This window comes from Scyliorhinus torazame, chromosome 14 (assembly GCF_047496885.1).
Source record: "Scyliorhinus torazame isolate Kashiwa2021f chromosome 14, sScyTor2.1, whole genome shotgun sequence".
Taxonomy (NCBI): domain Eukaryota; kingdom Metazoa; phylum Chordata; class Chondrichthyes; order Carcharhiniformes; family Scyliorhinidae; genus Scyliorhinus; species Scyliorhinus torazame.
Window position 1 is genome coordinate 201738757 of NC_092720.1, and position 27493 is coordinate 201766249.

Below are 27493 nucleotides of genomic sequence, written 5' to 3' on the forward strand. Positions count from 1 at the left end.
AGAAGGAGAGAGAAAGAGACGGAGAACGAAAGAGGCGCAGAACGAAAGATTCGGAGAGAGAATGAGTCGGATAGAGAAAGAGTCGGAGAGAGAAAGAGATGGAGAACGAAAGAGTCGGAGAGTTAAAGAGTCGGAGAGAGAAAGTGTCGGAGAGAGAAAGGGACGGAGAGAGAAAGGGACGGAGAACGAAAGAGACGCAGAACGAAAGAGTTGGAGAGAGAAAGAGACGGAAAACAAAAGAGACGCAGAACGAAACAGTCGGAGAGAGAAAGAGTCGGAAAGAGAAAGAGTCGGAGAGAGAAAGAGTCGGAGAGAGAAAGAGTCGGAGAGAGAAAGAGTCGGAGAGAGAAAGAGTCGGAGAGAGAAAGAGTCGGAGGGAGAAAGAGTCGGAGGGAGAAAGAGTCGGAGGGAGAGAGTCGCAGAGAGAAAGAGTCGGAGAGAGAAAGAGTCCGAGAGAGAAAGAGACGGAGAGAGAAAGAGTCGGAGAGAGAAAGAGTCGGAGAGAGAAAGAGTGAGAGAGAGAAAGAGTCGGAGAGAGAAAGAGTCGGAGAGAGAAAGAGTCGGAGAGAGAAAGAGTCGGAGAGAGAAAGAGTCGGAGAGAGAAAGAGTCGGAGAGAGAAAGAGTCGGAGAGAGAAAGAATCGGAGAGAGAAAGAGTCGGAGAGAGAAAGAGTCGGAGAGAGAAAGAGTCGGAGAGAGAAAGAGTCGAGAGTCGGACGGAGAAAGAGTCGGACGGAGAAAGAGTCGGACGGAGAAAGAGTCCGACGGAGAAAGAGTCCGACGGAGAAAGAGTCGGACGGAGAAAGAGTCGGACAGAGAAAGAGTCGGACAGAGAAAGAGTCGGGGAGAGAAAGAGTCGGAGAGAGAAAGAGTCGGAGAGAGAAAGAGTCGGACAGATAAAGAGTCGGAGAGAGAAAGAGTCGGAGAGAGAAAGAGTCGGAGAGAGAAAGAGTCGGAGAGAGAAAGAGTCGGAGAGAGAAAGAGTCGGACAGAGAAAGAGTCGGACAGAGAAAGAGTCGGACAGAGAAAGAGTCGGACAGAGAAAGAGTCGGACAGAGAAAGAGTCGGAGGGAGAAAGAGTCGGAGGGAGAGAGTCGCAGAGAGAAAGAGTCGGAGAGAGAAAGAATCGGAGAGAGAAATAGTCGGACGGAGAAAGAGTCGGAGAGAGAAAGAGTCGGAGAGAGAAAGAGTCGGAGAGAGAAAGAGTCGGAGAGAGAAAGAGTCGAGAGTCGGACGGAGAAAGAGTCGGACGGATGAAGAGTCGGACGGAGAAAGAGTCGGACGGAGAAAGAGTCGGACGGAGAAAGAGTCGGACGGAGAAAGAGTCGGACGGAGAAAGAGTCGGACGGAGAAAGAGTCGGAGAGCGAGAAAGTGTCGAAGAGGGACAGAGACGGAAAACAAAAGAGAAGCAGAACGAAAGAGTCGGAGAGAGAAAGAGACGGAGAGAGAAACAGTCGGAGAGAGAAAGAGACGGAGAGAGAAAGAGTCGGAGAGAGAAAGAGTCGGAGAGAGAAAGAGTCGGAGAGAGAAAGAGTTCGTATGAGAAAGAGTCGGGGAGAGAAAGAGTCGGAGAGAGAAAGAGTCGGAGAGAGAAAGAGTCGGAGAGAGAAAGAGTCGGAGAGAGAAAGAGTCGGAGAGAGAAAGAGTCGGAGAGAGAAAGAGTCGGAGAGAGAAAGAGTCGAGAGTTTAGCGGAGAAAGAGTCGGACGGAGAACGAGTCGGACGGAGAAAGAGTCGGAGAGAGAAAGAGTCGGAGAGAGAAAGAGTCAGAGAGAGAAAGAGTCGGAGATAGAAAGAGTCGGAGAGAGAAAGAGACGGAGATAGAAAGAGTCGGAGAGAGAAAGAGTCGGAGAGAGAAAGAGTCGGTGACAGAAAGAGACAAAGATAGAGATAGGAAGGGACAGAGAGCGAGAAAGAGTCGGAGAGAGAAAATGTCAGAGAGAGAAAGTTTCGGAGAAAGAAAAAGGCGGAGAGAGAAAAAGGCGGAGAGATAAAGAGTCGGAGAGGGAAAGAGTCGGAGAGGGAAAGATTCGGAGAGGGAAAGAGTCGGAGAGGGAAAGAGTCGGAGAGGGAAAGAGTCGGAGAGGGAAAGAGTCCGAGGGAAAGAGACAGAGAGAGAAAGTCGGAGAGAGAAAGATTGGAGAGAGAAAGAGTCGGAGAGAGAAATAGAACCAAAGAGTCGGAGAGAGAAAGAGTCGGAGAGAGAAAGAGTCGGAGAGAGAAAGAGTCGGAGAGAGAAAGAGTCGGAGAGACAAAGAGTCGGAGAGACAAAGAGTCGGAGAGAGGCGTCGAGAGAGAAGGAGATGGAGAGAGAAGGAGTCGGACAGCGAAAAAATTCTGGGAAAGAAAGAGTCGGAGACAGAAAGAGTCGGAGAGAGAAAGAGTCGGACGGAGAAAGAGTCGGAGAGAGAAAGAGTCGGAGAGAGAAAGAGTCGGAGAGAGAAAAAGACGGAAAACAAAAGAGACGTAGAACGAAAGAGACGCAGAACGAAAGAGTCGGAGAGAGAAAGAGTCGGAGAGAGAAAGAGTCGGAGAGAGAAAGAGTCGGAGAGAGAAAGAGTCGGAGAGAGAAAGAGTCGGAGAGAGCAAGAGAACAAAAGAGTCGGAGAGAGAAAGATTCAGAGAGAGAAAGAGTCGGAGAGAGAAAGAGTCGGAGAGAGAATGAGTCGGAGAGATAATGAGTCGGAGAGATAATGAGTCGGAGAGAGAAAGAGTCGGAGAGAGAAAGAGTCGGATAGAGAAAGAGTCGGATAGAGAAAGAGTCGGATAGAGAAAGAGTCGGATAGAGAAAGAGTCGGAGAGAGAAAGAGATGGAGAACGAAAAAGTCGAGAGAGAAAGAGACGGAGAACGAAAAAGATGGAGAACGAAAGAGAAGGAGAGAGAAAGAGACGGAGAACGAAAGAGGCGCAGAACGAAAGATTCGGAGAGAGAATGAGTCGGATAGAGAAAGAGTCGGAGAGAGAAAGAGATGGAGAACGAAAGAGTCGGAGAGTTAAAGTGTCGGAGAGAGAAAGTGTCGGAGAGAGAAAGAGTCGGAGAGAGAAAGAGTCGGAGCGAGAAAGAGTCGGAGAGAGGAGTCGGAGGGAGAAGGAGTCGGAGGGAGAAGGAGTCGGAGGGAGAAAGAGTCGGAGGGAGAAAGAGTCGGAGAGAGAAAGAGTCGGTGAGAGAAAGAGTCGGAGAGAAAGAGACTGAGGACGAAAGAGACGCAGAACGAAAGAGTCGTCGGGAGAAAAAGGCGGAGAGAGAAGAGTCGGAGAGAGAAAGAGATGGAGAACGAAACAGTCGGAGAGAGAAAGAGACGGAGAGAGAGATAGGAAGGGACAGAGAGCGAGAAAGGGACGGAGAGCGAGAAAGAGACATACAGAGAGAAAGTCGTAGAGTGAAAAAGTCGAGAGAGAAAGAGTCGGAGAGAGAAAGAGTCGGAGAGAGAAAGAGTCGGAGAGAGAAAGAGACACAGAACGAAAGAGTCAGAGAACGAAAGATTCGGAGAGAGAAAGAGTCGGAGAGAGAAAGAGATGGAGAACGACACAGTCGGAGAGAGAAAGAGTCGGAGAGAAAGAGTCGGAGAGAGAAAGAGTCGGAGAGAGAAAGAGTCGGAGAGAGAAAGAGTCGGAGAGAGAAAGAGTCGGAGAGAGAAAGAGTCGGAGAGACAAAGAGGTGGAGAACGAAACAGTCGGAGAGAGAAAGAGTCGTAGAGAGAAAGAGTCGGAGGGAGAAAGAGTCGGAGAGAGAAAGAGTCGGAGAGAGAAAGAGTCGGAGAGAGAAAGAGTCGGAGAGAGAAAGAGTCGGAGAGAGAAAGAGTCGGAGAGAGAAAGAGTCGGAGAATGAAAGAGTCGGAGAGAGAAAGAGACGGAGAACGAAAGAGTCGGAGAGAGAAAGAGACGAGAGAGAGAGTCGGAGAGAGAAAGAGTCGGAGAGAGAAAGAGTCGGAGAGAGAAAGAGATGGTGAACGAAAGAGTCGGAGAGAGAAAGAGTCGGAGAGAGAAAGAGTCGGAGAGAGAAAGAGTCGGAGAGAGAAAGAGTCGGAGAGAGAAAGAGTCGGAGAGAGAAAGAGCCGGAGAGAGAAAGAGACGGAAATAGAGATAGGAAGGGACAGAGAGCGAGAAAGAGATGGAGAGAGAAAGTCGAAGAGAGAAAACGTCGAGAGAGAAAGCGACGGAGAACGAAAGAGACAGAGAACGAAAGAGTCGGAGAGAGAAAGAGTCGGCAAAGTGTCGGAGAGAAAGAGACGGAGGACGAAAGAGAGGCAGAATGAAAGAGTCGGAGAGAGAAAAAGGCGGAGAGAGAAGAGTCGGAGAGAAAAAGAGTTGGAGATAGAAAGAGACAGAGAAGGAAAGAGTCGGAGAGAGAAAGAGTCGGAGAGAGAAAGTGTCGCAGAGAGAAAGAGTCGGAGAGAGAAAGAGTCGGAGAGAGAAAGAGTCGGAGAGAGAAAGAGTCGGGGAGAGAAAGAGTCGGAGAGAGAAAGAGTCGGAGAGAGAAAGAGTCGGAGAGAGAAAGAGTCGGAGAAAGAAAGAGTCGGAAGAGAGAAAGTGTCGCAGAGAAAGAGACTGATGACGAAAGAGACGCAGAACGAAAGAGTCGGAGACAGAAAAAGGCGGAGAGAGAAGAGTCGGAGAGAAAAAGAGTTGGAGATAGAAAGAGTCGGAGAGGGAAAGAGTCGGAGAGAGATAAAGTCGAGAGAGAAAGAGATGGAGAACGAAAGAGATGGAGAATGAAAGAGTCGGAGAGAGAAAGAGACGGAGAACGAAAGAGACGCATAACGAAAGATTCGGAGAGAGAACGAGTCGGAGAGAGAAAGAGTCAGAGAGAGAAAGAGTCGGGGAGAAAGAAAGAGTCGGAAAACGAAAGACACGCAGAACGAAAGAGTCGGAGAGAGAAAGAGTCGGAGAGAGAAAGAGTCGGAGTGAGAAAAAGAGTCGGAGAGAGAAAAAGAGTTGGAGAGAGAAGGAGTCGGAGAGTGAAAATGTCGGAGAGAGAAGGAGTCGGAGGGAGAAAGAGTCGGAGCGAGAAAGAGTCGGAGTGAGAAAGAGTCGGAGTGAGAAAGAGTCGGAGAAAGAGATGCAGAACGAAAGAGTCGGAGAGAGAAAGAGTCGGAGAGAGAAAGCGTCGGAGAGAGAAAGAGACGGAGAACGCAAGAGTCGGAGAGTGAAAGAGTCGGAGAGTGAAAGAGTCGGAGAGAGGAGTCGGAGAGTGAAAGAGTCGGAGAGAGGAGTCGGAGGGAGAAAGAGTCGAAGGGAAAAAGCGTTGGAGGGAGAAATAGTCGGAGGGATAAAGAGTCGGAGAGAGAACGTGTCGGAGAGAGAAAGAGTCGGAGAGAGAAAGAGTCGGAGAGAGAAAGAGTCGGAGAGAGAAAGAGTCGGAGAGAGAAAAAGTCGGAGAGAGACAGAGTAGGAGAAAGAAAGTGTCGGAGAGAAAGAGACTGAGGACGAAAGAGACAGAGAACGAAAGAGTCGGAGAGAGAAAAAGAGTCGGAGAGAGAAAAAGAGTCGGAGAGAGAAAAAGAGTCGGAGAGAGAAAAAGAGTCGGAGAGAGAAAGAGTCGGAGGGAGAAGGAGTCGGAGAGTGAAAAAGTCGGAGCAGAAGGAGTCGGAGAGAGGAGTCGGATGGAGAAAGAGTCGGAGAGAGAAAGAGTCGGAGAGAGAAAGAGTCGGAGAGAGAAAGAGTCGGAGAGAGAAAGAGTCGGAGAGAGAAAGAGTCGGAGAGAGAAAGAGTCGGAGAGAGAAAGAGTCGGAGAGAGAAAGAGTCGGAGGGAGAAAGAGTCGGAGGGAGAAAGAGTCGGAGGGAGAAAGAGTCGGAGAGAGAAAGCGTCGGAGAGAGAAAGAGACGGAGGACGCAAGAGTCGGAGAGTGAAAGAGTCGCAGAGTGAAAGAGTCGGAGAGAGGAGTCAGAGAGTGAAAGAGTCGTAGAGAGGAGTCGGAGGGAGAAAGAGTCGGAGGGAGAAAGAGTCGGAGAGAGAACCTGTCGGAGGGAGAAAGAGTCGGAGCGAGAACGTGTCGGAGAGAGAAAGAGACGGAGAGAGAAAGAGTCGGAGAGAGAAAGAGTCGGAGAGAGAAAGAGTCGGAGAGAGAAAGAGTCGGAGAGAGAAAAAGAGTCGGAGAGAGAAAAAGAGTCGGAGAGAGAAAGATTCGGAGAGTGAAAAAGTCGGAGCAGAAGGAGTCGGAGAGAGGAGACGGATGGAGAAAGAGTCGGAGAGAGAAGGAGTCGGAGAGAGAAGGAGTCGGAGAGAGAAGGAGTCGGAGAGAGAAGGAGTCGGAGAGTGAAAAAGTCGGAGCAGAAGGAGTCGGAGAGAGGAGTCGGATGGAGAAAGAGTTGGAGAGAGAAAGAGTCGGAGAAAGAGATGCAGAACGAAAGAGTCGGAGAGAGAAAGAGTCGGAGAGAGAAAAAGGCGAGAGAGAAAGAGTCGGAGAGAGAAAGCGTCCGAGAGAGAAAGAGTCGGAGAGAGAAAGAGACGGAGAACGAAAGACTCGGAGAGAGAAAGAGACGGAAATAGAGATAGGAAGGGACAGAGAGCGAGAAAGAGGTGGAGAGAGAAAGTCGAAGAGAGAAAAAGTCGAGAGAGAAAGAGACGGAGGACGAAAGAGACAGAGAACGAAAGAGTCGGAGAGAGAAAAAGACGGAGAGAGAAGAGTCGCAGAGAAAAAGAGTTGGAGATAGAAAGAGACAGAGAAGGAAAGAGTCGGAGAGAGAAAGAGTCGGAGAGAGAAAGAGTCGGAGAGGAAAAGAGTCGGAGAGAGATAAAGTCGAGAGAGAAAGAGATGGAGAACGAAAGAGATGGAGAACGAAAGAGTCGGAGAGAGAAAGAGACGGAGAACGAAAGATTCGGAGAGAGAAAGAGTCGGAGAAAGAGTCGGAGAGAGAACGAGTCGGAGAGAGAAAGAGTCGGAGAGAGAAAGAGTCGGAGAGAGAAAGAGTCAGAGAGAGAAAGAGTCGGAGAGAGAAAGAGTCGGCGAGAGAAAAAGTCGAGAGAGAACGAGTCGGAGAGATAAAGAGTCGGAGATAGAAAAAGACAGAGAACGAAAGAGTCGGAGAGAGAAAGAGTCGGAGAGAGAAAGAGTCGGAGAGAGAAAGAGTCGGAGAGAGAAAGAGTCGGAGAGAGAAAGAGTCGGAGAGAGAAGAATCGGAGAGAGAAAGAGTCGGAGAGAGAAAGAGTCGGAGAGAAAAAGAGACGGAGAGAGAGAGACGGAAAACAAAAGAGATGGAGAGAGAAAGTGTCGGAGAGAAAAAGACTGATGACGAAAGAGACGCAGAGCGAAAGAGTCGGAGAGAGAAAAAGGCGGAGAGAGAAGAGTCGGAGAGAAAAAGAGTTGGAGATAGAAAGAGTCGGAGAGGGAAAGAGTCGGAGAGAGATAAAGTCGAGAGAGACAGAGATGGAAAACGAAAGAGATGGAGAATGAAAGAGTCGGAGAGAGAAAGAGACGGAGAACGAAAGAGACGCATAACGAAAGATTCGGAGAGAGAACGAGTCGGAGAGAGAAAGAGTCGGAGAGAGAAAGAGTCGGAGAGAGAAAGAGTCGGAGAGAGAAAGAGTCGGAGAGAGAAAAAGAGTCGGAGAGAGAAAAAGAGTTGGAGAGAGAAAGAGTCGGAGAGAGAAGGAGTCGGAGAGTGAAAATGTCGGAGAGAGAAGGAGTCGGAGGGAGAAAGAGTCGGAGCGAGAAAGAGTCGGAGTCAGAAAGAGTCGGAGAAAGAGATGCAGAACGAAAGAGTCGGAGAGAGAAAGAGTCGGAGAGAGAAAGCGTCGGAAAGAGAAAGAGACGGAGAACGCAAGAGACGGAGAACGCAAGAGTCGGAGAGTGAAAGAGTCGGAGAGTGAAAGAGTCGGAGAGTGAAAGAGTCGGAGAGAGGAGTCGGAGAGTGAAAGAGTCGTAGAGAGGAGTCGGAGAGAGAAAGAGTCGGAGAGAGAAAGAGTCAGAGAAAGAGAAAGAGAAAGGGGCTGCACGGTAGCCTTGTGGATAGCACAATTGCTTCACAGCTCCAGGGTCCCAGGTTCGATTCCAGCTTGGGTCACTGTCTGTGCGGAGTCTGCACATCCTCCCCGTGTGTGCGTGGGTTTCCTCCGGGTGCTCCGGTTTCCTCCCACAGTCCAAAGATGTGCGGGTTAGGTGGATTGGCCATGATAAAAATTGCCCTTAGTGTCCAAAATTGCCCTTAGTGTTGGGTGGGGTTACTGGGTTATGAGGATAGGGTGGTGGTGTTGACCTTGGGTAGGGTGCTCTTTCCAAGAGCCGGTGCAGACTCGATGGGCCGAATGGCCTCCTTCTGCACTGTAAAATCTATGATTCTATGATAATCTATGATAATCTATGATTCGGAGAGTGAAAAAGTCGGAGCAGAAGGAGTCGGAGAGAGGAGTCGGATGGAGAAAGAGTCGGAGAGAGAAGGAGTCGGAGAGAGAAGGAGTCGGAGAGTGAAAAAGTCGGAGCAGAAGGAGTCGGAGAGAGGAGTCGGATGGAGAAAGAGTCGGAGAGAGAAAGAGTCGGAGAGAGAAAGAGTCGGAGAGAGAAAGAGTCGGAGCGAGAAAGATTCGGAGAGAGAAAGAGTCGGAGAGAGAAGAATCGGAGAGAGAAAGAGTCGGAGAGAAAAAGAGACGGAGAGAGAAAGAGACGGAAAACAAAAGAGATGGAGAGAGAAAGAGTCGGAGAGAGAAAGAGTCGGAGGCAGAAAAAGACGGAGAGAGAAAGAGTAGGAGAGAGAAAGTGTCGGAGAGAAAGAGACTGAGGACGAAAGAGACGGAGAGAGAAAGAGCCGGAGAGAAAGAGACGGAGATAGAGATAGGACGGGACAGAGAGCGAGAAAGAGGCGGAGAGAGAAAGAGTCGGGGAGAGAAAAAGTCGAGAGAGAAAGAGACATGGAGAGAGAAAGTCGGAGAGAGAAAAAGTCGAGAGAGAAAGCGACGGAGAACGAAAGAGATGCAGAATGAAAGAGTCGGAGAGAGAAAAAGGCGGAGAGAGAAAGAGTTGGAGATAGAAAGAGACGGGAGAGAAAGAGTCGGAGAGAGAAAGAGTAGGACGGAGAAAGATTCGGACGGAGAAAGAGTCGGAGAGCGACAAAACGTCAGAGACAGAGAAAGTGCCGAAGAGACAAAGTGTCGGAGAGAGAAAAAGGCGGAGAGAGAAGAGTCAGAGAGAAAAAGAGTTGGAGATAGAAAGAGACAGAGAACGAAAGAGTCGGAGAGAGAAAGAGTCGGAGAGAGAAAGAGTCGGAGAGAGAAAGAGTCGGAGAGAGAAAGAGTCGGAGAGAGAAAGAGTCGGAGAGAGAAAGAGTAGGAGAGAGAAAGAGTCGTTGAGAGAGAAAGATTCGTTGAGAGAAAGAGTCGTAGAGAGAAAGAGTCGTTGAGATAAAGAGTCGTTGAGATAAAGAGTCGGATAGAGAAAGAGTCGGAGAGAGAAAGAGTCGGAGAGAGAAAGAGTCGGAGAGAGAAAGAGTCGGAGAGAGAAAGAGTAGGAGAGAGAAAGTGTCGGAGAGAAAGAGACTGAGGACGAAAGAGACGCTGATCGAAAGAGTCAGCGAGAGAAAAAGGCGGAGAGAGAAGAGTCAGAGAGAAAAAGAGTTGGAGATAGAAAGAGAAAGAGAACGAAAGAGTCGGAGAGAGAAAGAGTCGGAGAGAGAAAGAGTCGGAGAGAGAAAGAGTCGGAGAGAGAAAGAGTCGGAGAGAGAAAGAATCGGAGAGAAAGAGTTGTTGAGAGTCGTAGAGAGAAAGTGTCGTAGAGAGAAAGAGTCGTACAGAGAAAGAGTCGTTGAGATAAAGAGTCGTTGAGATAAAGAGTCCGAGAGAGAAAGAGTCCGAGAGAGAAAGAGTCCGAGAGAGAAAGAGTCCGAGAGAGAAAGAGTCCGAGAGAGAAAGAGTCCGAGAGAGAAGGAGTCCGAGAGAGAAAGAGTCCGAGAGAGAAGGAGTCCGAGAGAGAAAGAGTCCGAGAGAGAAAGAGTCCGAGAGAGAAAGAGTCGGAGAGAGAAAGAGTCGGAGAGAGAAAGAGTCGGAGAACGAAAGAGTCCGAGAAAGAGATATGAAGGGAGAGAGAGCGAGAAAGAGATGGAGAGCGCGAAAGAGACATAGGGAGAGAAAATCGGAGAGAGAAAGAGTCGGAGAGAGAAGGAGTCACGGAGAGAAAGAGTAGGAGAGAAAGTGTCAGAGAGAAAGAGTCGGAGAGAGAAAGAGACGGAGAGAGAAAGAGTCGGAGAGAGAAAGAGTCGGAGAGAGAAAGAGTCGGAGAGAGAAAGAGTCGGAGAGAGAAAGAGTCGGAGAGAGAAAGAGTCGGATAGAGAAAGAGTCGGAGAGGGAAAGAGTCGGAGAGGGAAAGAGTCGGAGAGGGAAAGAGTCGGAGAGAGATAAAGTCGAGAGAGAAATAGACGGAGAACGAAAGAGATGGAGAACGAAAGAGACGGAGAATGAAAGAGACGGAGAACGAAAGAGACGCAGAACAAAAGATTCGGAGAGTCGGGGAGAGAAAGAGTCGGAGAAAGAGTCGGAGAGGGAAAGAGTCGGAGAGAGAAAGAGTCGGAGAGAGAAAGAAATGGAGCGTGAAAGAGTCGCAGAGAGAAAGAGACAGAGAACGAAAGAGACGGAGAACGAAAGAGTCGGAGAAAGAGTCGGAGAGGGAAAGAGTCGGAGAACGAAAGAGTCGGAGAGAAAAAGAGTCGGAGAGAGAAAGAGTCGGAGAGAGAAAGAGTAGGAGAGAGAAAGTGTCGGAGAGAGAAAGAGTAGGAGAGAGAAAGAGTCGGAGAGAGAAAGAGTCGGAGAGAGAAAGAGTCGGAGAGAGAAAGAGTAGGAGAGAGAAAGTGTCGGAGAGAAAGAGACTGAGGACGAAAGAGACGCAGAACGAAAGAGTCAGCGAGAGAAAAAGGCGGAGAGAGAAGAGTCAGAGAGAAAAAGAGTTGGAGATAGAAAGAGAAAGAGAACGAAAGAGTCCGAGAGAGAAAGAGTCCGAGAGAGAAAGAGTCCGAGAGAGAAAGAGTCCGAGAGAGAAAGAGTCCGAGAGAGAAAGAGTCCGAGAGAGAAAGAGTCCGAGAGAGAAAGAGTCCGAGAGAGAAAGAGTCCGAGAGAGAAAGAGTCCGAGAAAGAGTCCGAGAGAGAAAGAGTCCGAGAGAGAAAGAGTCCGAGAGAGAAAGAGTCCGAGAGAGAAAGAGTCCGAGAGAGAAAGAGTCCGAGAGAGAAAGAGTCCGAGAGAGAAAGAGTCGGAGAACGAAAGAGTCGGAGATTGAAAGAGTCGGAGAAAGAGATAGGAAGGGACAGAGAGCGAGAAAGAGATGGAGAGCGCGAAAGAGACATAGGGAGAGAAAATCGGAGAGAGAAGGAGTCAGAGAGAGAAAGAGTAGGAGAGAAAGTGTCAGAGAGAAAGAGACGGAGGAGGAAAGAGACGCAGAACGAAAGAGTCGGAGAGAGAAAGAGTCGGAGAGAGAAAGAGACGGAGAACGAAAGAGTCGGAGAGAGAAAGAGTCGGAGAGAGAGAGAGACGGAGAGAGAAAGAGTCGGAGAGAGAAAGAGTCGGAGAGAGAAAGAGTCGGAGAGAGAAAGAGTCGGAGAGAGGAAGAGTCGGAGAGAGAAAGAGTCGGATAGAGAAAGAGTCGGAGAGGGAAAGAGTCGGAGAGGGAAAGAGTCGGAGAGAGATAAAGTCGAGAGAGAAAGAGATGGAGAACGAAAGAGATGGAGAATGAAAGAGTCGGAGAGAGAAAGAGACGGAGAACGAAAGAGACGCATAACGAAAGATTCGGAGAGAGAACGAGTCGGAGAGAGAAAGAGTCAGAGAGAGAAAGAGTCGGGGAGAAAGAAAGAGTCGGAAAACGAAAGAGACGCAGAACGAAAGAGTCGTAGAGAGAAAGAGTCGGAGAGAGAAAGTGTCGGAGAGAAAAAGAGTCGGAGAGAGAAAGAGTCGGAGAGAGAAAGAGTCGGAGAGAGAAAGAGTCGGAGAGAGAAAGAGTCGGAGAGAGAAAGAGTCGGAGAGAGAAAGAGTCGGAGAGAGAAAGAGTAGGAGAGAGAAAGTGTCGGAGAGAAAGAGACTGAGGACGAAAGAGACGCAGAACGAAAGAGTCAGCGAGAGAAAAAGGCGGAGAGAGAAGAGTCAGAGAGAAAAAGAGTTGGAGATAGAAAGAGACAGAGAACGAAAGAGTCGGAGAGAGAAAGAGTCGGAGAGAGAAAGAGTCGGAGAGAGAAAGAGTCGGAGAGAGAAAGAGTCGGAGATAGAAAGAATCGGAGAGAGAAAGAGTAGGAGAGAGAAAGAGTCGTTGAGAGAGAAAGATTCGTTGAGAGAAAGAGTCGTAGACAGAAAGAGTCATTGAGATAAAGAGTCGTTGAGATAAAGAGTCGTTGAGATAAAGAGTCGGAGAGAGAAAGAGTCCGAGAGAGAAAGAGTCGGAGAGAGAAAGAGTCGGAGAGAGAAAGAGTCGGAGAGAGAAAGAGTCGGAGAGAGAAAAAGTCGAGAGAGAAAGAGACATGGAGAGAGAAAGTCGGAGAGAGAAAAAGTCGAGAGAGAAAGCGACGGAGAACGAAAGAGATGCAGAATGAAAGAGTCGGAGAGAGAAAAAGGCGGAGAGAGAAAGAGTTGGAGATAGAAAGAGACGGGAGAGAAAGAGTCGGAGAGAGAAAGAGTAGGACGGAGAAAGATTCGGACGGAGAAAGAGTCGGAGAGCGACAAAACGTCAGAGACAGAGAAAGTGCCGAAGAGACAAAGTGTCGGAGAGAAAGAGACGGAGGACGAAAGAGATGCAGAATGAAAGAGTCGGAGAACGAAAGAGTCGGAGAGAGAAAGAGTCGGAGAGAGAAAGAGTCGGAGAGAGAAAAAGGCGGAGAGAGAAGAGTCAGAGAGAAAAAGAGTTGGAGATAGAAAGAGACAGAGAACGAAAGAGTCGGAGAGAGAAAGAGTCGGAGAGAGAAAGAGTCGGAGAGAGAAAAAGTCGGAGAGAGAAAGAGTCGGAGAGAGAAAGAGTAGGAGAGAGAAAGAGTAGGAGAGAGAAAGAGTCGTTGAGAGAGAAAGATTCGTTGAGAGAAAGAGTCGTAGAGAGAAAGAGTCGTTGAGATAAAGAGTCGTTGAGATAAAGAGTCGGATAGAGAAAGAGTCGGAGAGAGAAAGAGTCGGAGAGAGAAAGAGTCGGAGAGAGAAAGAGTCGGAGAGAGAAAGAGTAGGAGAGAGAAAGTGTCGGAGAGAAAGAGACTGAGGACGAAAGAGACGCAGAACGAAAGAGTCAGCGAGAGAAAAAGGCGGAGAGAGAAGAGTCAGAGAGAAAAAGAGTTGGAGATAGAAAGAGAAAGAGAACGAAAGAGTCAGAGAGAGAAAGAGTCGGAGAGAGAAAGAGTCGGAGAGAAAAAGAGTTGGAGATAGAAAGAGTCGGAGAGGGAAAGAGTCGGAGAGAGATAAAGTCGAGAGAGAAAGAGATGGAGAACGAAAGAGATGGAGAATGAAAGAGTCGGAGAGAGAAAGAGACGGAGAACGAAAGAGACGCATAACGAAAGATTCGGAGAGAGAACGAGTCGGAGAGAGAAAGAGTCAGAGAGAGAAAGAGTCGGGGAGAAAGAAAGAGTCGGAAAACGAAAGACACGCAGAACGAAAGAGTCGGAGAGAGAAAGAGTCGGAGAGAGAAAGAGTCGGAGTGAGAAAAAGAGTCGGAGAGAGAAAAAGAGTTGGAGAGAGAAAGAGTCGGAGAGAGAAGGAGTCGGAGAGTGAAAATGTCGGAGAGAGAAGGAGTCGGAGGGAGAAAGAGTCGGAGCGAGAAAGAGTCGGAGTGAGAAAGAGTCGGAGTGAGAAAGAGTCGGAGAAAGAGATGCAGAACGAAAGAGTCGGAGAGAGAAAGAGTCGGAGAGAGAAAGCGTCGGAGAGAGAAAGAGACGGAGAACGCAAGAGTCGGAGAGTGAAAGAGTCGGAGAGTGAAAGAGTCGGAGAGAGGAGTCGGAGAGTGAAAGAGTCGGAGAGAGGAGTCGGAGGGAGAAAGAGTCGAAGGGAAAAAGCGTTGGAGGGAGAAATAGTCGGAGGGATAAAGAGTCGGAGAGAGAACGTGTCGGAGAGAGAAAGAGTCGGAGAGAGAAAGAGTCGGAGAGAGAAAGAGTCGGAGAGAGAAAAAGTCGGAGAGAGACAGAGTAGGAGAAAGAAAGTGTCGGAGAGAAAGAGACTGAGGACGAAAGAGACAGAGAACGAAAGAGTCGGAGAGAGAAAAAGAGTCGGAGAGAGAAAAAGAGTCGGAGAGAGAAAAAGAGTCGGAGAGAGAAAAAGAGTCGGAGAGAGAAAAAGAGTCGGAGAGAGAAAGAGTCGGAGGGAGAAGGAGTCGGAGAGTGAAAAAGTCGGAGCAGAAGGAGTCGGAGAGAGGAGTCGGATGGAGAAAGAGTCGGAGAGAGAAAGAGTAGGAGAGAGAAAGAGTCGGAGAGAGAAAGAGTCGGAGAGAGAAAGAGTCGGAGAGAGAAAGAGTCGGAGAGAGAAAGAGTCGGAGAGAGAAAGAGTCGGAGAGAGAAAGAGTCGGAGGGAGAAAGAGTCGGAGGGAGAAAGAGTCGGAGAGAGAAAGCGTCGGAGAGAGAAAGAGACGGAGGACGCAAGAGTCGGAGAGTGAAAGAGTCGCAGAGTGAAAGAGTCGGAGAGAGGAGTCAGAGAGTGAAAGAGTCGTAGAGAGGAGTCGGAGGGAGAAAGAGTCGGAGGGAGAAAGAGTCGGAGAGAGAACCTGTCGGAGGGAGAAAGAGTCGGAGCGAGAACGTGTCGGAGAGAGAAAGAGACGGAGAGAGAAAGAGTCGGAGAGAGAAAGAGTCGGAGAGAGAAAGAGTCGGAGAGAGAAAGAGTCGGAGAGAGAAAAAGAGTCGGAGAGAGAAAAAGAGTCGGAGAGAGAAAGATTCGGAGAGTGAAAAAGTCGGAGCAGAAGGAGTCGGAGAGAGGAGACGGATGGAGAAAGAGTCGGAGAGAGAAGGAGTCGGAGAGAGAAGGAGTCGGAGAGAGAAGGAGTCGGAGAGAGAAGGAGTCGGAGAGTGAAAAAGTCGGAGCAGAAGGAGTCGGAGAGAGGAGTCGGATGGAGAAAGAGTTGGAGAGAGAAAGAGTCGGAGAAAGAGATGCAGAACGAAAGAGTCGGAGAGAGAAAGAGTCGGAGAGAGAAAAAGGCGAGAGAGAAAGAGTCGGAGAGAGAAAGCGTCCGAGAGAGAAAGAGTCGGAGAGAGAAAGAGACGGAGAACGAAAGACTCGGAGAGAGAAAGAGACGGAAATAGAGATAGGAAGGGACAGAGAGCGAGAAAGAGGTGGAGAGAGAAAGTCGAAGAGAGAAAAAGTCGAGAGAGAAAGAGACGGAGGACGAAAGAGACAGAGAACGAAAGAGTCGGAGAGAGAAAAAGACGGAGAGAGAAGAGTCGCAGAGAAAAAGAGTTGGAGATAGAAAGAGACAGAGAAGGAAAGAGTCGGAGAGAGAAAGAGTCGGAGAGAGAAAGAGTCGGAGAGGAAAAGAGTCGGAGAGAGATAAAGTCGAGAGAGAAAGAGATGGAGAACGAAAGAGATGGAGAACGAAAGAGTCGGAGAGAGAAAGAGACGGAGAACGAAAGATTCGGAGAGAGAAAGAGTCGGAGAAAGAGTCGGAGAGAGAACGAGTCGGAGAGAGAAAGAGTCGGAGAGAGAAAGAGTCGGAGAGAGAAAGAGTCAGAGAGAGAAAGAGTCGGAGAGAGAAAGAGTCGGCGAGAGAAAAAGTCGAGAGAGAACGAGTCGGAGAGATAAAGAGTCGGAGATAGAAAAAGACAGAGAACGAAAGAGTCGGAGAGAGAAAGAGTCGGAGAGAGAAAGAGTCGGAGAGAGAAAGAGTCGGAGAGAGAAAGAGTCGGAGAGAGAAAGAGTCGGAGAGAGAAGAATCGGAGAGAGAAAGAGTCGGAGAGAGAAAGAGTCGGAGAGAAAAAGAGACGGAGAGAGAGAGACGGAAAACAAAAGAGATGGAGAGAGAAAGTGTCGGAGAGAAAAAGACTGATGACGAAAGAGACGCAGAGCGAAAGAGTCGGAGAGAGAAAAAGGCGGAGAGAGAAGAGTCGGAGAGAAAAAGAGTTGGAGATAGAAAGAGTCGGAGAGGGAAAGAGTCGGAGAGAGATAAAGTCGAGAGAGACAGAGATGGAAAACGAAAGAGATGGAGAATGAAAGAGTCGGAGAGAGAAAGAGACGGAGAACGAAAGAGACGCATAACTAAAGATTCGGAGAGAGAACGAGTCGGAGAGAGAAAGAGTCGGAGAGAGAAAGAGTCGGAGAGAGAAAGAGTCGGAGAGAGAAAGAGTCGGAGAGAGAAAAAGAGTCGGAGAGAGAAAAAGAGTTGGAGAGAGAAAGAGTCGGAGAGAGAAGGAGTCGGAGAGTGAAAATGTCGGAGAGAGAAGGAGTCGGAGGGAGAAAGAGTCGGAGCGAGAAAGAGTCGGAGTCAGAAAGAGTCGGAGAAAGAGATGCAGAACGAAAGAGTCGGAGAGAGAAAGAGTCGGAGAGAGAAAGCGTCGGAAAGAGAAAGAGACGGAGAACGCAAGAGACGGAGAACGCAAGAGTCGGAGAGTGAAAGAGTCGGAGAGTGAAAGAGTCGGAGAGTGAAAGAGTCGGAGAGAGGAGTCGGAGAGTGAAAGAGTCGTAGAGAGGAGTCGGAGAGAGAAAGAGTCGGAGAGAGAAAGAGTCAGAGAAAGAGAAAGAGAAAGGGGCTGCACGGTAGCCTTGTGGATAGCACAATTGCTTCACAGCTCCAGGGTCCCAGGTTCGATTCCAGCTTGGGTCACTGTCTGTGCGGAGTCTGCACATCCTCCCCGTGTGTGCGTGGGTTTCCTCCGGGTGCTCCGGTTTCCTCCCACAGTCCAAAGATGTGCGGGTTAGGTGGATTGGCCATGATAAAAATTGCCCTTAGTGTCCAAAATTGCCCTTAGTGTTGGGTGGGGTTACTGGGTTATGAGGATAGGGTGGTGGTGTTGACCTTGGGTAGGGTGCTCTTTCCAAGAGCCGGTGCAGACTCGATGGGCCGAATGGCCTCCTTCTGCACTGTAAAATCTATGATTCTATGATAATCTATGATAATCTATGATTCGGAGAGTGAAAAAGTCGGAGCAGAAGGAGTCGGAGAGAGGAGTCGGATGGAGAAAGAGTCGGAGAGAGAAGGAGTCGGAGAGAGAAGGAGTCGGAGAGTGAAAAAGTCGGAGCAGAAGGAGTCGGAGAGAGGAGTCGGATGGAGAAAGAGTCGGAGAGAGAAAGAGTCGGAGAGAGAAAGAGTCGGAGAGAGAAAGAGTCGGAGCGAGAAAGATTCGGAGAGAGAAAGAGTCGGAGAGAGAAGAATCGGAGAGAGAAAGAGTCGGAGAGAAAAAGAGACGGAGAGAGAAAGAGACGGAAAACAAAAGAGATGGAGAGAGAAAGAGTCGGAGAGAGAAAGAGTCGGAGGCAGAAAAAGACGGAGAGAGAAAGAGTAGGAGAGAGAAAGTGTCGGAGAGAAAGAGACTGAGGACGAAAGAGACGGAGAGAGAAAGAGCCGGAGAGAAAGAGACGGAGATAGAGATAGGACGGGACAGAGAGCGAGAAAGAGGCGGAGAGAGAAAGAGTCGGGGAGAGAAAAAGTCGAGAGAGAAAGAGACATGGAGAGAGAAAGTCGGAGAGAGAAAAAGTCGAGAGAGAAAGCGACGGAGAACGAAAGAGATGCAGAATGAAAGAGTCGGAGAGAGAAAAAGGCGGAGAGAGAAAGAGTTGGAGATAGAAAGAGACGGGAGAGAAAGAGTCGGAGAGAGAAAGAGTAGGACGGAGAAAGATTCGGACGGAGAAAGAGTCGGAGAGCGACAAAACGTCAGAGACAGAGAAAGTGCCGAAGAGACAAAGTGTCGGAGAGAGAAAAAGGCGGAGAGAGAAGAGTCAGAGAGAAAAAGAGTTGGAGATAGAAAGAGACAGAGAACGAAAGAGTCGGAGAGAGAAAGAGTCGGAGAGAGAAAGAGTCGGAGAGAGAAAGAGTCGGAGAGAGAAAGAGTCGGAGAGAGAAAGAGTCGGAGAGAGAAAGAGTAGGAGAGAGAAAGAGTCGTTGAGAGAGAAAGATTCGTTGAGAGAAAGAGTCGTAGAGAGAAAGAGTCGTTGAGATAAAGAGTCGTTGAGATAAAGAGTCGGATAGAGAAAGAGTCGGAGAGAGAAAGAGTCGGAGAGAGAAAGAGTCGGAGAGAGAAAGAGTCGGAGAGAGAAAGAGTAGGAGAGAGAAAGTGTCGGAGAGAAAGAGACTGAGGACGAAAGAGACGCTGATCGAAAGAGTCAGCGAGAGAAAAAGGCGGAGAGAGAAGAGTCAGAGAGAAAAAGAGTTGGAGATAGAAAGAGAAAGAGAACGAAAGAGTCGGAGAGAGAAAGAGTCGGAGAGAGAAAGAGTCGGAGAGAGAAAGAGTCGGAGAGAGAAAGAGTCGGAGAGAGAAAGAGTCGGAGAGAGAAAGAATCGGAGAGAAAGAGTTGTTGAGAGTCGTAGAGAGAAAGTGTCGTAGAGAGAAAGAGTCGTACAGAGAAAGAGTCGTTGAGATAAAGAGTCGTTGAGATAAAGAGTCCGAGAGAGAAAGAGTCCGAGAGAGAAAGAGTCCGAGAGAGAAAGAGTCCGAGAGAGAAAGAGTCCGAGAGAGAAAGAGTCCAAGAGAGAAGGAGTCCGAGAGAGAAAGAGTCCGAGAGAGAAAGAGTCCGAGAGAGAAAGAGTCCGAGAGAGAAAGAGTCCGAGAGAGAAAGAGTCGGAGAGAGAAAGAGTCGGAGAGAGAAAGAGTCGGAGAACGAAAGAGTCCGAGAAAGAGATATGAAGGGAGAGAGAGCGAGAAAGAGATGGAGAGCGCGAAAGAGACATAGGGAGAGAAAATCGGAGAGAGAAAGAGTCGGAGAGAGAAGGAGTCACGGAGAGAAAGAGTAGGAGAGAAAGTGTCAGAGAGAAAGAGTCGGAGAGAGAAAGAGACGGAGAGAGAAAGAGTCGGAGAGAGAAAGAGTCGGAGAGAGAAAGAGTCGGAGAGAGAAAGAGTCGGAGAGAGAAAGAGTCGGAGAGAGAAAGAGTCGGATAGAGAAAGAGTCGGAGAGGGAAAGAGTCGGAGAGGGAAAGAGTCGGAGAGGGAAAGAGTCGGAGAGAGATAAAGTCGAGAGAGAAATAGACGGAGAACGAAAGAGATGGAGAACGAAAGAGACGGAGAATGAAAGAGACGGAGAACGAAAGAGACGCAGAACAAAAGATTCGGAGAGTCGGGGAGAGAAAGAGTCGGAGAAAGAGTCGGAGAGGGAAAGAGTCGGAGAGAGAAAGAGTCGGAGAGAGAAAGAAATGGAGCGTGAAAGAGTCGCAGAGAGAAAGAGACAGAGAACGAAAGAGACGGAGAACGAAAGAGTCGGAGAAAGAGTCGGAGAGGGAAAGAGTCGGAGAACGAAAGAGTCGGAGAGAAAAAGAGTCGGAGAGAGAAAGAGTCGGAGAGAGAAAGAGTAGGAGAGAGAAAGTGTCGGAGAGAGAAAGAGTAGGAGAGAGAAAGAGTCGGAGAGAGAAAGAGTCGGAGAGAGAAAGAGTCGGAGAGAGAAAGAGTAGGAGAGAGAAAGTGTCGGAGAGAAAGAGACTGAGGACGAAAGAGACGCAGAACGAAAGAGTCAGCGAGAGAAAAAGGCGGAGAGAGAAGAGTCAGAGAGAAAAAGAGTTGGAGATAGAAAGAGAAAGAGAACGAAAGAGTCCGAGAGAGAAAGAGTCCGAGAGAGAAAGAGTCCGAGAGAGAAAGAGTCCGAGAGAGAAAGAGTCCGAGAGAGAAAGAGTCCGAGAGAGAAAGAGTCCGAGAGAGAAAGAGTCCGAGAGAGAAAGAGTCCGAGAGAGAAAGAGTCCGAGAGAGAAAGAGTCCGAGAGAGAAAGAGTCCGAGAGAGAAAGAGTCCGAGAGAGAAAGAGTCCGAGAGAGAAAGAGTCCGAGAGAGAAAGAGTCCGAGAGAGAAAGAGTCCGAGAGAGAAAGAGTCGGAGAACGAAAGAGTCGGAGATTGAAAGAGTCGGAGAAAGAGATAGGAAGGGACAGAGAGCGAGAAAGAGATGGAGAGCGCGAAAGAGACATAGGGAGAGAAAATCGGAGAGAGAAGGAGTCAGAGAGAGAAAGAGTAGGAGAGAAAGTGTCAGAGAGAAAGAGACGGAGGAGGAAAGAGACGCAGAACGAAAGAGTCGGAGAGAGAAAGAGTCGGAGAGAGAAAGAGACGGAGAACGAAAGAGTCGGAGAGAGAAAGAGTCGGAGAGAGAGAGAGACGGAGAGAGAAAGAGTCGGAGAGAGAAAGAGTCGGAGAGAGAAAGAGTCGGAGAGAGAAAGAGTCGGAGAGAGAAAGAGTCGGAGAGAGAAAGAGTCGGATAGAGAAAGAGTCGGAGAGGGAAAGAGTCGGAGAGGGAAAGAGTCGGAGAGAGATAAAGTCGAGAGAGAAAGAGATGGAGAACGAAAGAGATGGAGAATGAAAGAGTCGGAGAGAGAAAGAGACGGAGAACGAAAGAGACGCATAACGAAAGATTCGGAGAGAGAACGAGTCGGAGAGAGAAAGAGTCAGAGAGAGAAAGAGTCGGGGAGAAAGAAAGAGTCGGAAAACGAAAGAGACGCAGAACGAAAGAGTCGTAGAGAGAAAGAGTCGGAGAGAGAAAGTGTCGGAGAGAAAAAGAGTCGGAGAGAGAAAGAGTCGGAGAGAGAAAGAGTCGGAGAGAGAAAGAGTCGGAGAGAGAAAGAGTCGGAGAGAGAAAGAGTCGGAGAGAGAAAGAGTCGGAGAGAGAAAGAGTAGGAGAGAGAAAGTGTCGGAGAGAAAGAGACTGAGGACGAAAGAGACGCAGAACGAAAGAGTCAGCGAGAGAAAAAGGCGGAGAGAGAAGAGTCAGAGAGAAAAAGAGTTGGAGATAGAAAGAGACAGAGAACGAAAGAGTCGGAGAGAGAAAGAGTCGGAGAGAGAAAGAGTCGGAGAGAGAAAGAGTCGGAGAGAGAAAGAGTCGGAGATAGAAAGAGACGGAGAACGAAAGAGTCGGAGAGAGAAAGAGTCGGAGAGAGAAAGAGACGGAGAGGGAAAGAGTCGGAGAGAGAAAGAGTCGGAGAGAGAAAGAGTCGGAGAGAGAAAGAGTCGTTGAGATAAAGAGTCGGAGAGAGAAAGAGTCCGAGAGAGAAAGAGTCGGAGAGAGAAAGAGTCGGAGAGAGAAAGAGTCGGAGAGAGAAAGAGTCGGAGAGAGAAAGAGTCGGAGAGAGAAAAAGTCGAGAGAGAAAGAGACATGGAGAGAGAAAGTCGGAGAGAGAAAAAGTCGAGAGAGAAAGCGACGGAGAACGAAAGAGATGCAGAATGAAAGAGTCGGAGAGAGAAAAAGGCGGAGAGAGAAAGAGTTGGAGATAGAAAGAGACGGGAGAGAAAGAGTCGGAGAGAGAAAGAGTAGGACGGAGAAAGATTCGGACGGAGAAAGAGTCGGAGAGCGACAAAACGTCAGAGACAGAGAAAGTGCCGAAGAGACAAAGTGTCGGAGAGAAAGAGACGGAGGACGAAAGAGATGCAGAATGAAAGAGTCGGAGAACGAAAGAGTCGGAGAGAGAAAGAGTCGGAGAGAGAAAGAGTCGGAGAGAGAAAAAGGCGGAGAGAGAAGAGTCAGAGAGAAAAAGAGTTGGAGATAGAAAGAGACAGAGAACGAAAGAGTCGGAGAGAGAAAGAGTCGGAGAGAGAAAGAGTCGGAGAGAGAAAAAGTCGGAGAGAGAAAGAGTCGGAGAGAGAAAGAGTAGGAGAGAGAAAGAGTAGGAGAGAGAAAGAGTCGTTGAGAGAGAAAGATTCGTTGAGAGAAAGAGTCGTAGAGAGAAAGAGTCGTTGAGATAAAGAGTCGTTGAGATAAAGAGTCGGATAGAGAAAGAGTCGGAGAGAGAAAGAGTCGGAGAGAGAAAGAGTCGGAGAGAGAAAGAGTCGGAGAGAGAAAGAGTAGGAGAGAGAAAGTGTCGGAGAGAAAGAGACTGAGGACGAAAGAGACGCAGAACGAAAGAGTCAGCGAGAGAAAAAGGCGGAGAGAGAAGAGTCAGAGAGAAAAAGAGTTGGAGATAGAAAGAGAAAGAGAACGAAAGAGTCGGAGAGAGAAAGAGTCGGAGAGAGAAAGAGTCGGAGAGAGAAAGAGTCGGAGAGAGAAAGAGTCGGAGAGAGAAAGAATCGGAGAGAGAAAGAGTAGGAGAGAAAGAGTCGTTGAGAGAGAAAGAGTTGTTGAGAGTCGTAGAGAGAAAGAGTCGGAGAGAGAAAGAGTCGGAGAGAGAAAGAGTCGGAGAGAGAAAGAGTCGGAGAGAGAAAGAGTCGGAGATAGAAAGAATCGGAGAGAAAGAGTAGGAGAGAGAAAGAGTCGTTGAGAGAGAAAGATTCGTTGAGAGAAAGAGTCGTAGACAGAAAGAGTCATTGAGATAAAGAGTCGTTGAGATAAAGAGTCGTTGAGATAAAGAGTCGGAGAGAGAAAGAGTCCGAGAGAGAAAGAGTCGGAGAGAGAAAGAGTCGGAGAGAGAAAGAGTCGGAGAGAGAAAGAGTCGGAGAGAGAAAGAGTCGGAGAGAGAAAGAGTCGGAGAGAGAAAGTGTCGGAGAGAAAGAGACTGAGGACGAAAGAGACGCAGAACGAAAGAGTCAGCGAGAGAAAATGGCGGAGAGAGATGAGTCACAGAGAAAAAGAGTTGGAGATAGAAAGAGAAAGAGAACGAAAGAGTCGGAGAGAGAAAGAGTCGGAGAGAGAAAGAGTCGGAGAACGAAAGAGTCGTTGAGATAAAGAGTCGTTGAGATAAAGAGTCCGAGAGAGAAAGAGTCGGAGAGAGAAAGAGTCGGAGAGAGAAAGAGTCCGAGAGAGAAAGAGTCCGAGAGAGAAAGAGTCCGAGAGAGAAAGAGTCCGAGAGAGAAAGAGTCGGAGAACGAAAGAGTCGGAGATTGAAAGAGTCGGAGAAAGAGAGCGAGAAAGAGATGGAGAGCGCGAAGAGACATAGGGAGAGAAAATCGGAGAGAGAAAGAGTCGGAGAGAGAAGGAGTCAGAGAGAGAAAGAGTAGGAGAGAAAGTGTCAGAGAGAAAGAGACGGAGGAGGAAAGAGACGCAGAACGAAAGAGTCGGAGAGAGAAAGAGTCGGAGAGAGAAAGAGACGGAGAACGAAAGAGTCGGAGAGAGAAAGAGTCGGAGAGAGAAAGAGTCGGAGAGAGAAAGAGATGGAGAGAGAAAGAGTCGGAGAGAGAAAGAGTCGGAGAGAGAAAGAGTCGGAGAGAGAAAGAGTCGGAGAGAGAAAGAGTCGGATAGAGAAAGAGTCGGAGAGGGAAAGAGTCGGAGAGGGAAAGAGTCGGAGAGAGATAAAGTCGAGAGAGAAAGAGATGGAGAACGAAAGAGATGGAGAATGAAAGAGTCGGAGAGAGAAAGAGACGGAGAACGAAAGAGACGCATAACGAAAGATTCGGAGAGAGAACGAGTCGGAGAGAGAAAGAGTCGGGGAGAAAGAAAGAGTCGGAAAACGAAAGAGACGCAGAACGAAAGAGTCGTAGAGAGAAAGAGTCGGAGAGAGAATGTGTCGGAGAGAAAAAGAGTCGGAGAGAGAAAGAGTCGGAGAGAGAAAGAGTCGGAGAGAGAAAGAGTCGGAGAGAGAAAGAGTCGGAGAGAGAAAGAGTCGGAGAGAGAAAGAGTCGGAGAGAGAAAGAGTCGGTGAGAGAAAGAGATGGAAATAGAGATAGGAAGGGACAGAGAGCGAGAAAGAGATGGAGAGAGAAAGTCGGAGAGAGAAAAAGTCGCGAGAGAAAGCGACGGAGAACGAAAGAGACAGAGAACGAAAGAGTCGGAGAGAGAAAGTGTCAGAGAGAAAGAGACGGAGAACGAAAGAGACGCAGAACAAAAGATTCGGAGAGAGAGTCGGGGAGAGAAAGAGTCGGAGAAAGAGTCGGAGAGGGAAAGAGTCGGAGAGAGAAAGAGTCGGAGAGAGAAAGAAATGGAGCGTGAAAGAGTCGCAGAGAGAAAGAGACAGAGAACGAAAGAGACGGAGAACGAAAGAGTCGGAGAAAGAGTCGGAGAGGGAAAGAGTCGGAGAGGGAAAGAGTCGGAGAGGGAAAGAGTCGGAGAGAGAAAGAGTCGGAGAGAGAAAGAGTCGGAGAGAGAAAGAGTCGGAGAGAGAAAGAGTCCGAGAGAGAAAGAGTCCGAGAGAGAAAGAGTCCGAGAGAGAAAGAGTCCGAGAGAGAAAGAGTCAGAGAACGAAAGAGTCGGAGAAAGAGATAGGAAGGGACAGAGAGCGAGAAAGAGATGAAGAGCGCGAAAGAGACATAGGGAGAGAAAATCGGAGAGAGAAAAAGTCGAGAGAGAAAGAGACGTTGAACGAAAGAGTTGGAGAACGAAAGAGTCGGAGAACGAAAGAGTCGGAGAACGAAAGAGTCGGAGAGAGAAAGAGACGGAGAACGAAAGAGACGCAGAAAGAAAGAGTCGGAGAGAGAAATGGTCGAGATTGAAAGAGTCGGAGGGAGAAAGAGGCGGAGAGAGAAAGAGTCGGAGAGAGAAAAAGTTGAGAGAGAAAGAGTCGGAGAGAGAAAAAGTCGAGAGTGAAAGAGTCGGAGAGAGAAAAAGACGGAGAGAGAAAGTGTCGGAGAGAAAGAGACTGAGGACGAAAGAGACGCAGAACGAAAGAGTCGGAGAGAGAAAGAGTCGGAGAGAGAAAGAGTCGGAGAGAGAAAGAGTCGGAGAGAAAGAGACGGAGAATGAAAGAGTCGGAGAGAGAAAGAGTCGGAGAGAGAAAGAGACGCAGAACGAAAGAGTCGGAGGAAGAAAGAGTCGGAGAAAGAGTCGGAGAGAGAAGGAGTCGGAGGGAGAAAGAGTCGGAGAGAAAGTGTTGGAGAGAAAGAGACGGAGGAGGAAAGAGACGCAGAGCGAAAGGGTCGGAGAGAGAAAAATGCGGAGAGAGAAAAATGCGGAGAGAGAAAGAGACGGAGAGAGAAAGAGTTGGAGATAGAAAGAGACGCAGAACGAAAGAGTCGGAGAGAGAAAGAGTCGGAGAGAGAAAGAGACGCAGAACGAAAGATTCGGAGAGAGAAAGAGTCGGAGAGAGATAGTGTCGGAGAGAGAAAGGGTAGGAGAGAGAAAGAGTCGGAGAGAGAAGGAGACGGAGAGAGAAAGAGACGGAGAGAGAAAGAGACGGAGAGAGAAAGAGTCGGAGAGAGAAAGAGTCGGAGAGAGAAAGAGTCGGAGAGAGAAAGAGTCGGAGAGAGAAAGAGTCGGAGAGAGAAAGAGTCGGAGATAGAAAGAATCGGAGAGAGAAAGAGTAGGAGAGAGAAAGAGTCGTTGAGAGAGAAAGATTCGTTGAGAGAAAGAGTCGTAGACAGAAAGAGTCATTGAGATAAAGAGTCGTTGAGATAAAGAGTCGTTGAGATAAAGAGTCGGAGAGAGAAAGAGTCCGAGAGAGAAAGAGTCGGAGAGAGAAAGAGTCGGAGAGAGAAAGAGTCGGAGAGAGAAAGAGTCGGAGAGAGAAAGAGTCGGAGAGACAAAGTGTCGGAGAGAAAGAGACTGAGGACGAAAGAGACGCAGAACGAAAGAGTCAGCGAGAGAAAATGGCGGAGAGAGATGAGTCACAGAGAAAAAGAGTTGGAGATAGAAAGAGAAAGAGAACGAAAGAGTCGGAGAGAGAAAGAGTCGGAGAGAGAAAGAGTCGGAGAACGAAAGAGTCGTTGAGATAAAGAGTCGTTGAGATAAAGAGTCCGAGAGAGAAAGAGTCGGAGAGAGAAAGAGTCCGAGAGAGAAAGAGTCCGAGAGAGAAAGAGTCCGAGAGAGAAAGAGTCCGAGAGAGAAAGAGTCCGAGAGAGAAAGAGTCGGAGAACGAAAGAGTCGGAGATTGAAAGAGTCGGAGAAAGAGAGCGAGAAAGAGATGGAGAGCGCGAAGAGACATAGGGAGAGAAAATCGGAGAGAGAAAGAGTCGGAGAGAGGAGTCAGAGAGAGAAAGAGTAGGAGAGAAAGTGTCAGAGAGAAAGAGACGGAGGAGGAAAGAGACGCAGAACGAAAGAGTCGGAGAGAGAAAGAGTCGGAGAGAGAAAGAGACGGAGAACGAAAGAGTCGGAGAGAGAAAGAGTCGGAGAGAGAAAGAGATGGAGAGAGAAAGAGTCGGAGAGAGAAAGAGTCGGAGAGAGAAAGAGTCGGAGAGAGAAAGAGTCGGAGAGAGAAAGAGTCGGATAGAGAAAGAGTCGGAGAGGGAAAGAGTCGGAGAGGGAAAGAGTCGGAGAGGGAAAGAGTCGGAGAGAGATAAAGTCGAGAGAGAAAGAGATGGAGAACGAAAGAGATGGAGAATGAAAGAGTCGGAGAGAGAAAGAGACGGAGAACGAAAGAGACGCATAACGAAAGATTCGGAGAGAGAACGAGTCGGAGAGAGAAAGAGTCGGGGAGAAAGAAAGAGTCGGAAAACGAAAGAGACGCAGAACGAAAGAGTCGTAGAGAGAAAGAGTCGGAGAGAGAATGTGTCGGAGAGAAAAAGAGTCGGAGAGAGAAAGAGTCGGAGAGAGAAAGAGTCGGAGAGAGAAAGAGTCGGAGAGAGAAAGAGTCGGAGAGAGAAAGAGTCGGAGAGAGAAAGAGTCGGTGAGAGAAAGAGATGGAAATAGAGATAGGAAGGGACAGAGAGCGAGAAAGAGATGGAGAGAGAAAGTCGGAGAGAGAAAAAGTCGAGAGAGAAAGCGACGGAGAACGAAAGAGACAGAGAACGAAAGAGTCGGAGAGAGAAAGTGTCAGAGAGAAAGAGACGGAGAACGAAAGAGACGCAGAACAAAAGATTCGGAGAGAGAGTCGGGGAGAGAAAGAGTCGGAGAAAGAGTCGGAGAGGGAAAGAGTCGGAGAGAGAAAGAGTCGGAGAGAGAAAGAAATGGAGCGTGAAAGAGTCGCAGAGAGAAAGAGACAGAGAACGAAAGAGACGGAGAACGAAAGAGTCGGAGAAAGAGTCGGAGAGGGAAAGAGTCGGAGAGGGAAAGAGTCGGAGAGGGAAAGAGTCGGAGAGAGAAAGAGTCGGAGAGAGAAAGAGTCGGAGAGAGAAAGAGTCGGAGAGAGAAAGAGTCCGAGAGAGAAAGAGTCCGAGAGAGAAAGAGTCCGAGAGAGAAAGAGTCCGAGAGAGAAAGAGTCGGAGAACGAAAGAGTCGGAGAAAGAGATAGGAAGGGACAGAGAGCGAGAAAGAGATGAAGAGCGCGAAAGAGACATAGGGAGAGAAAATCGGAGAGAGAAAAAGTCGAGAGAGAAAGAGACGTTGAACGAAAGAGTTGGAGAACGAAAGAGTCGGAGAACGAAAGAGTCGGAGAACGAAAGAGTCGGAGAGAGAAAGAGACGGAGAACGAAAGAGACGCAGAAAGAAAGAGTCGGAGAGAGAAATGGTCGAGATTGAAAGAGTCGGAGGGAGAAAGAGGCGGAGAGAGAAAGAGTCGGAGAGAGAAAAAGTTGAGAGAGAAAGAGTCGGAGAGAGAAAAAGTCGAGAGTGAAAGAGTCGGAGAGAGAAAAAGACGGAGAGAGAAAGTGTCGGAGAGAAAGAGACTGAGGACGAAAGAGACGCAGAACGAAAGAGTCGGAGAGAGAAAGAGTCGGAGAGAGAAAGAGTCGGAGAGAGAAAGAGTCGGAGAGAAAGAGACGCAGAACGAAAGAGTCG

At 48.7% G+C, this 27493-nt stretch overlaps 1 protein-coding gene across 1 annotated transcript in view; it reads left to right on the plus strand.

Moving 5' to 3' along the window:
• The window catches only part of LOC140389136 (uncharacterized), a 152371-nt gene that overhangs the window by 119310 nt on the left and 5568 nt on the right, over positions 1 to 27493 (plus strand). The window contains exons 5-8 of the mRNA XM_072473292.1: positions 17101 to 17275; positions 19795 to 19848; positions 22804 to 22872; positions 23944 to 23991. Coding sequence (XP_072329393.1) covers positions 17101 to 17275; positions 19795 to 19848; positions 22804 to 22872; positions 23944 to 23991 — 346 coding nt within the window. The remainder of the gene's footprint in view (positions 1 to 17100; positions 17276 to 19794; positions 19849 to 22803; positions 22873 to 23943; positions 23992 to 27493) is intronic.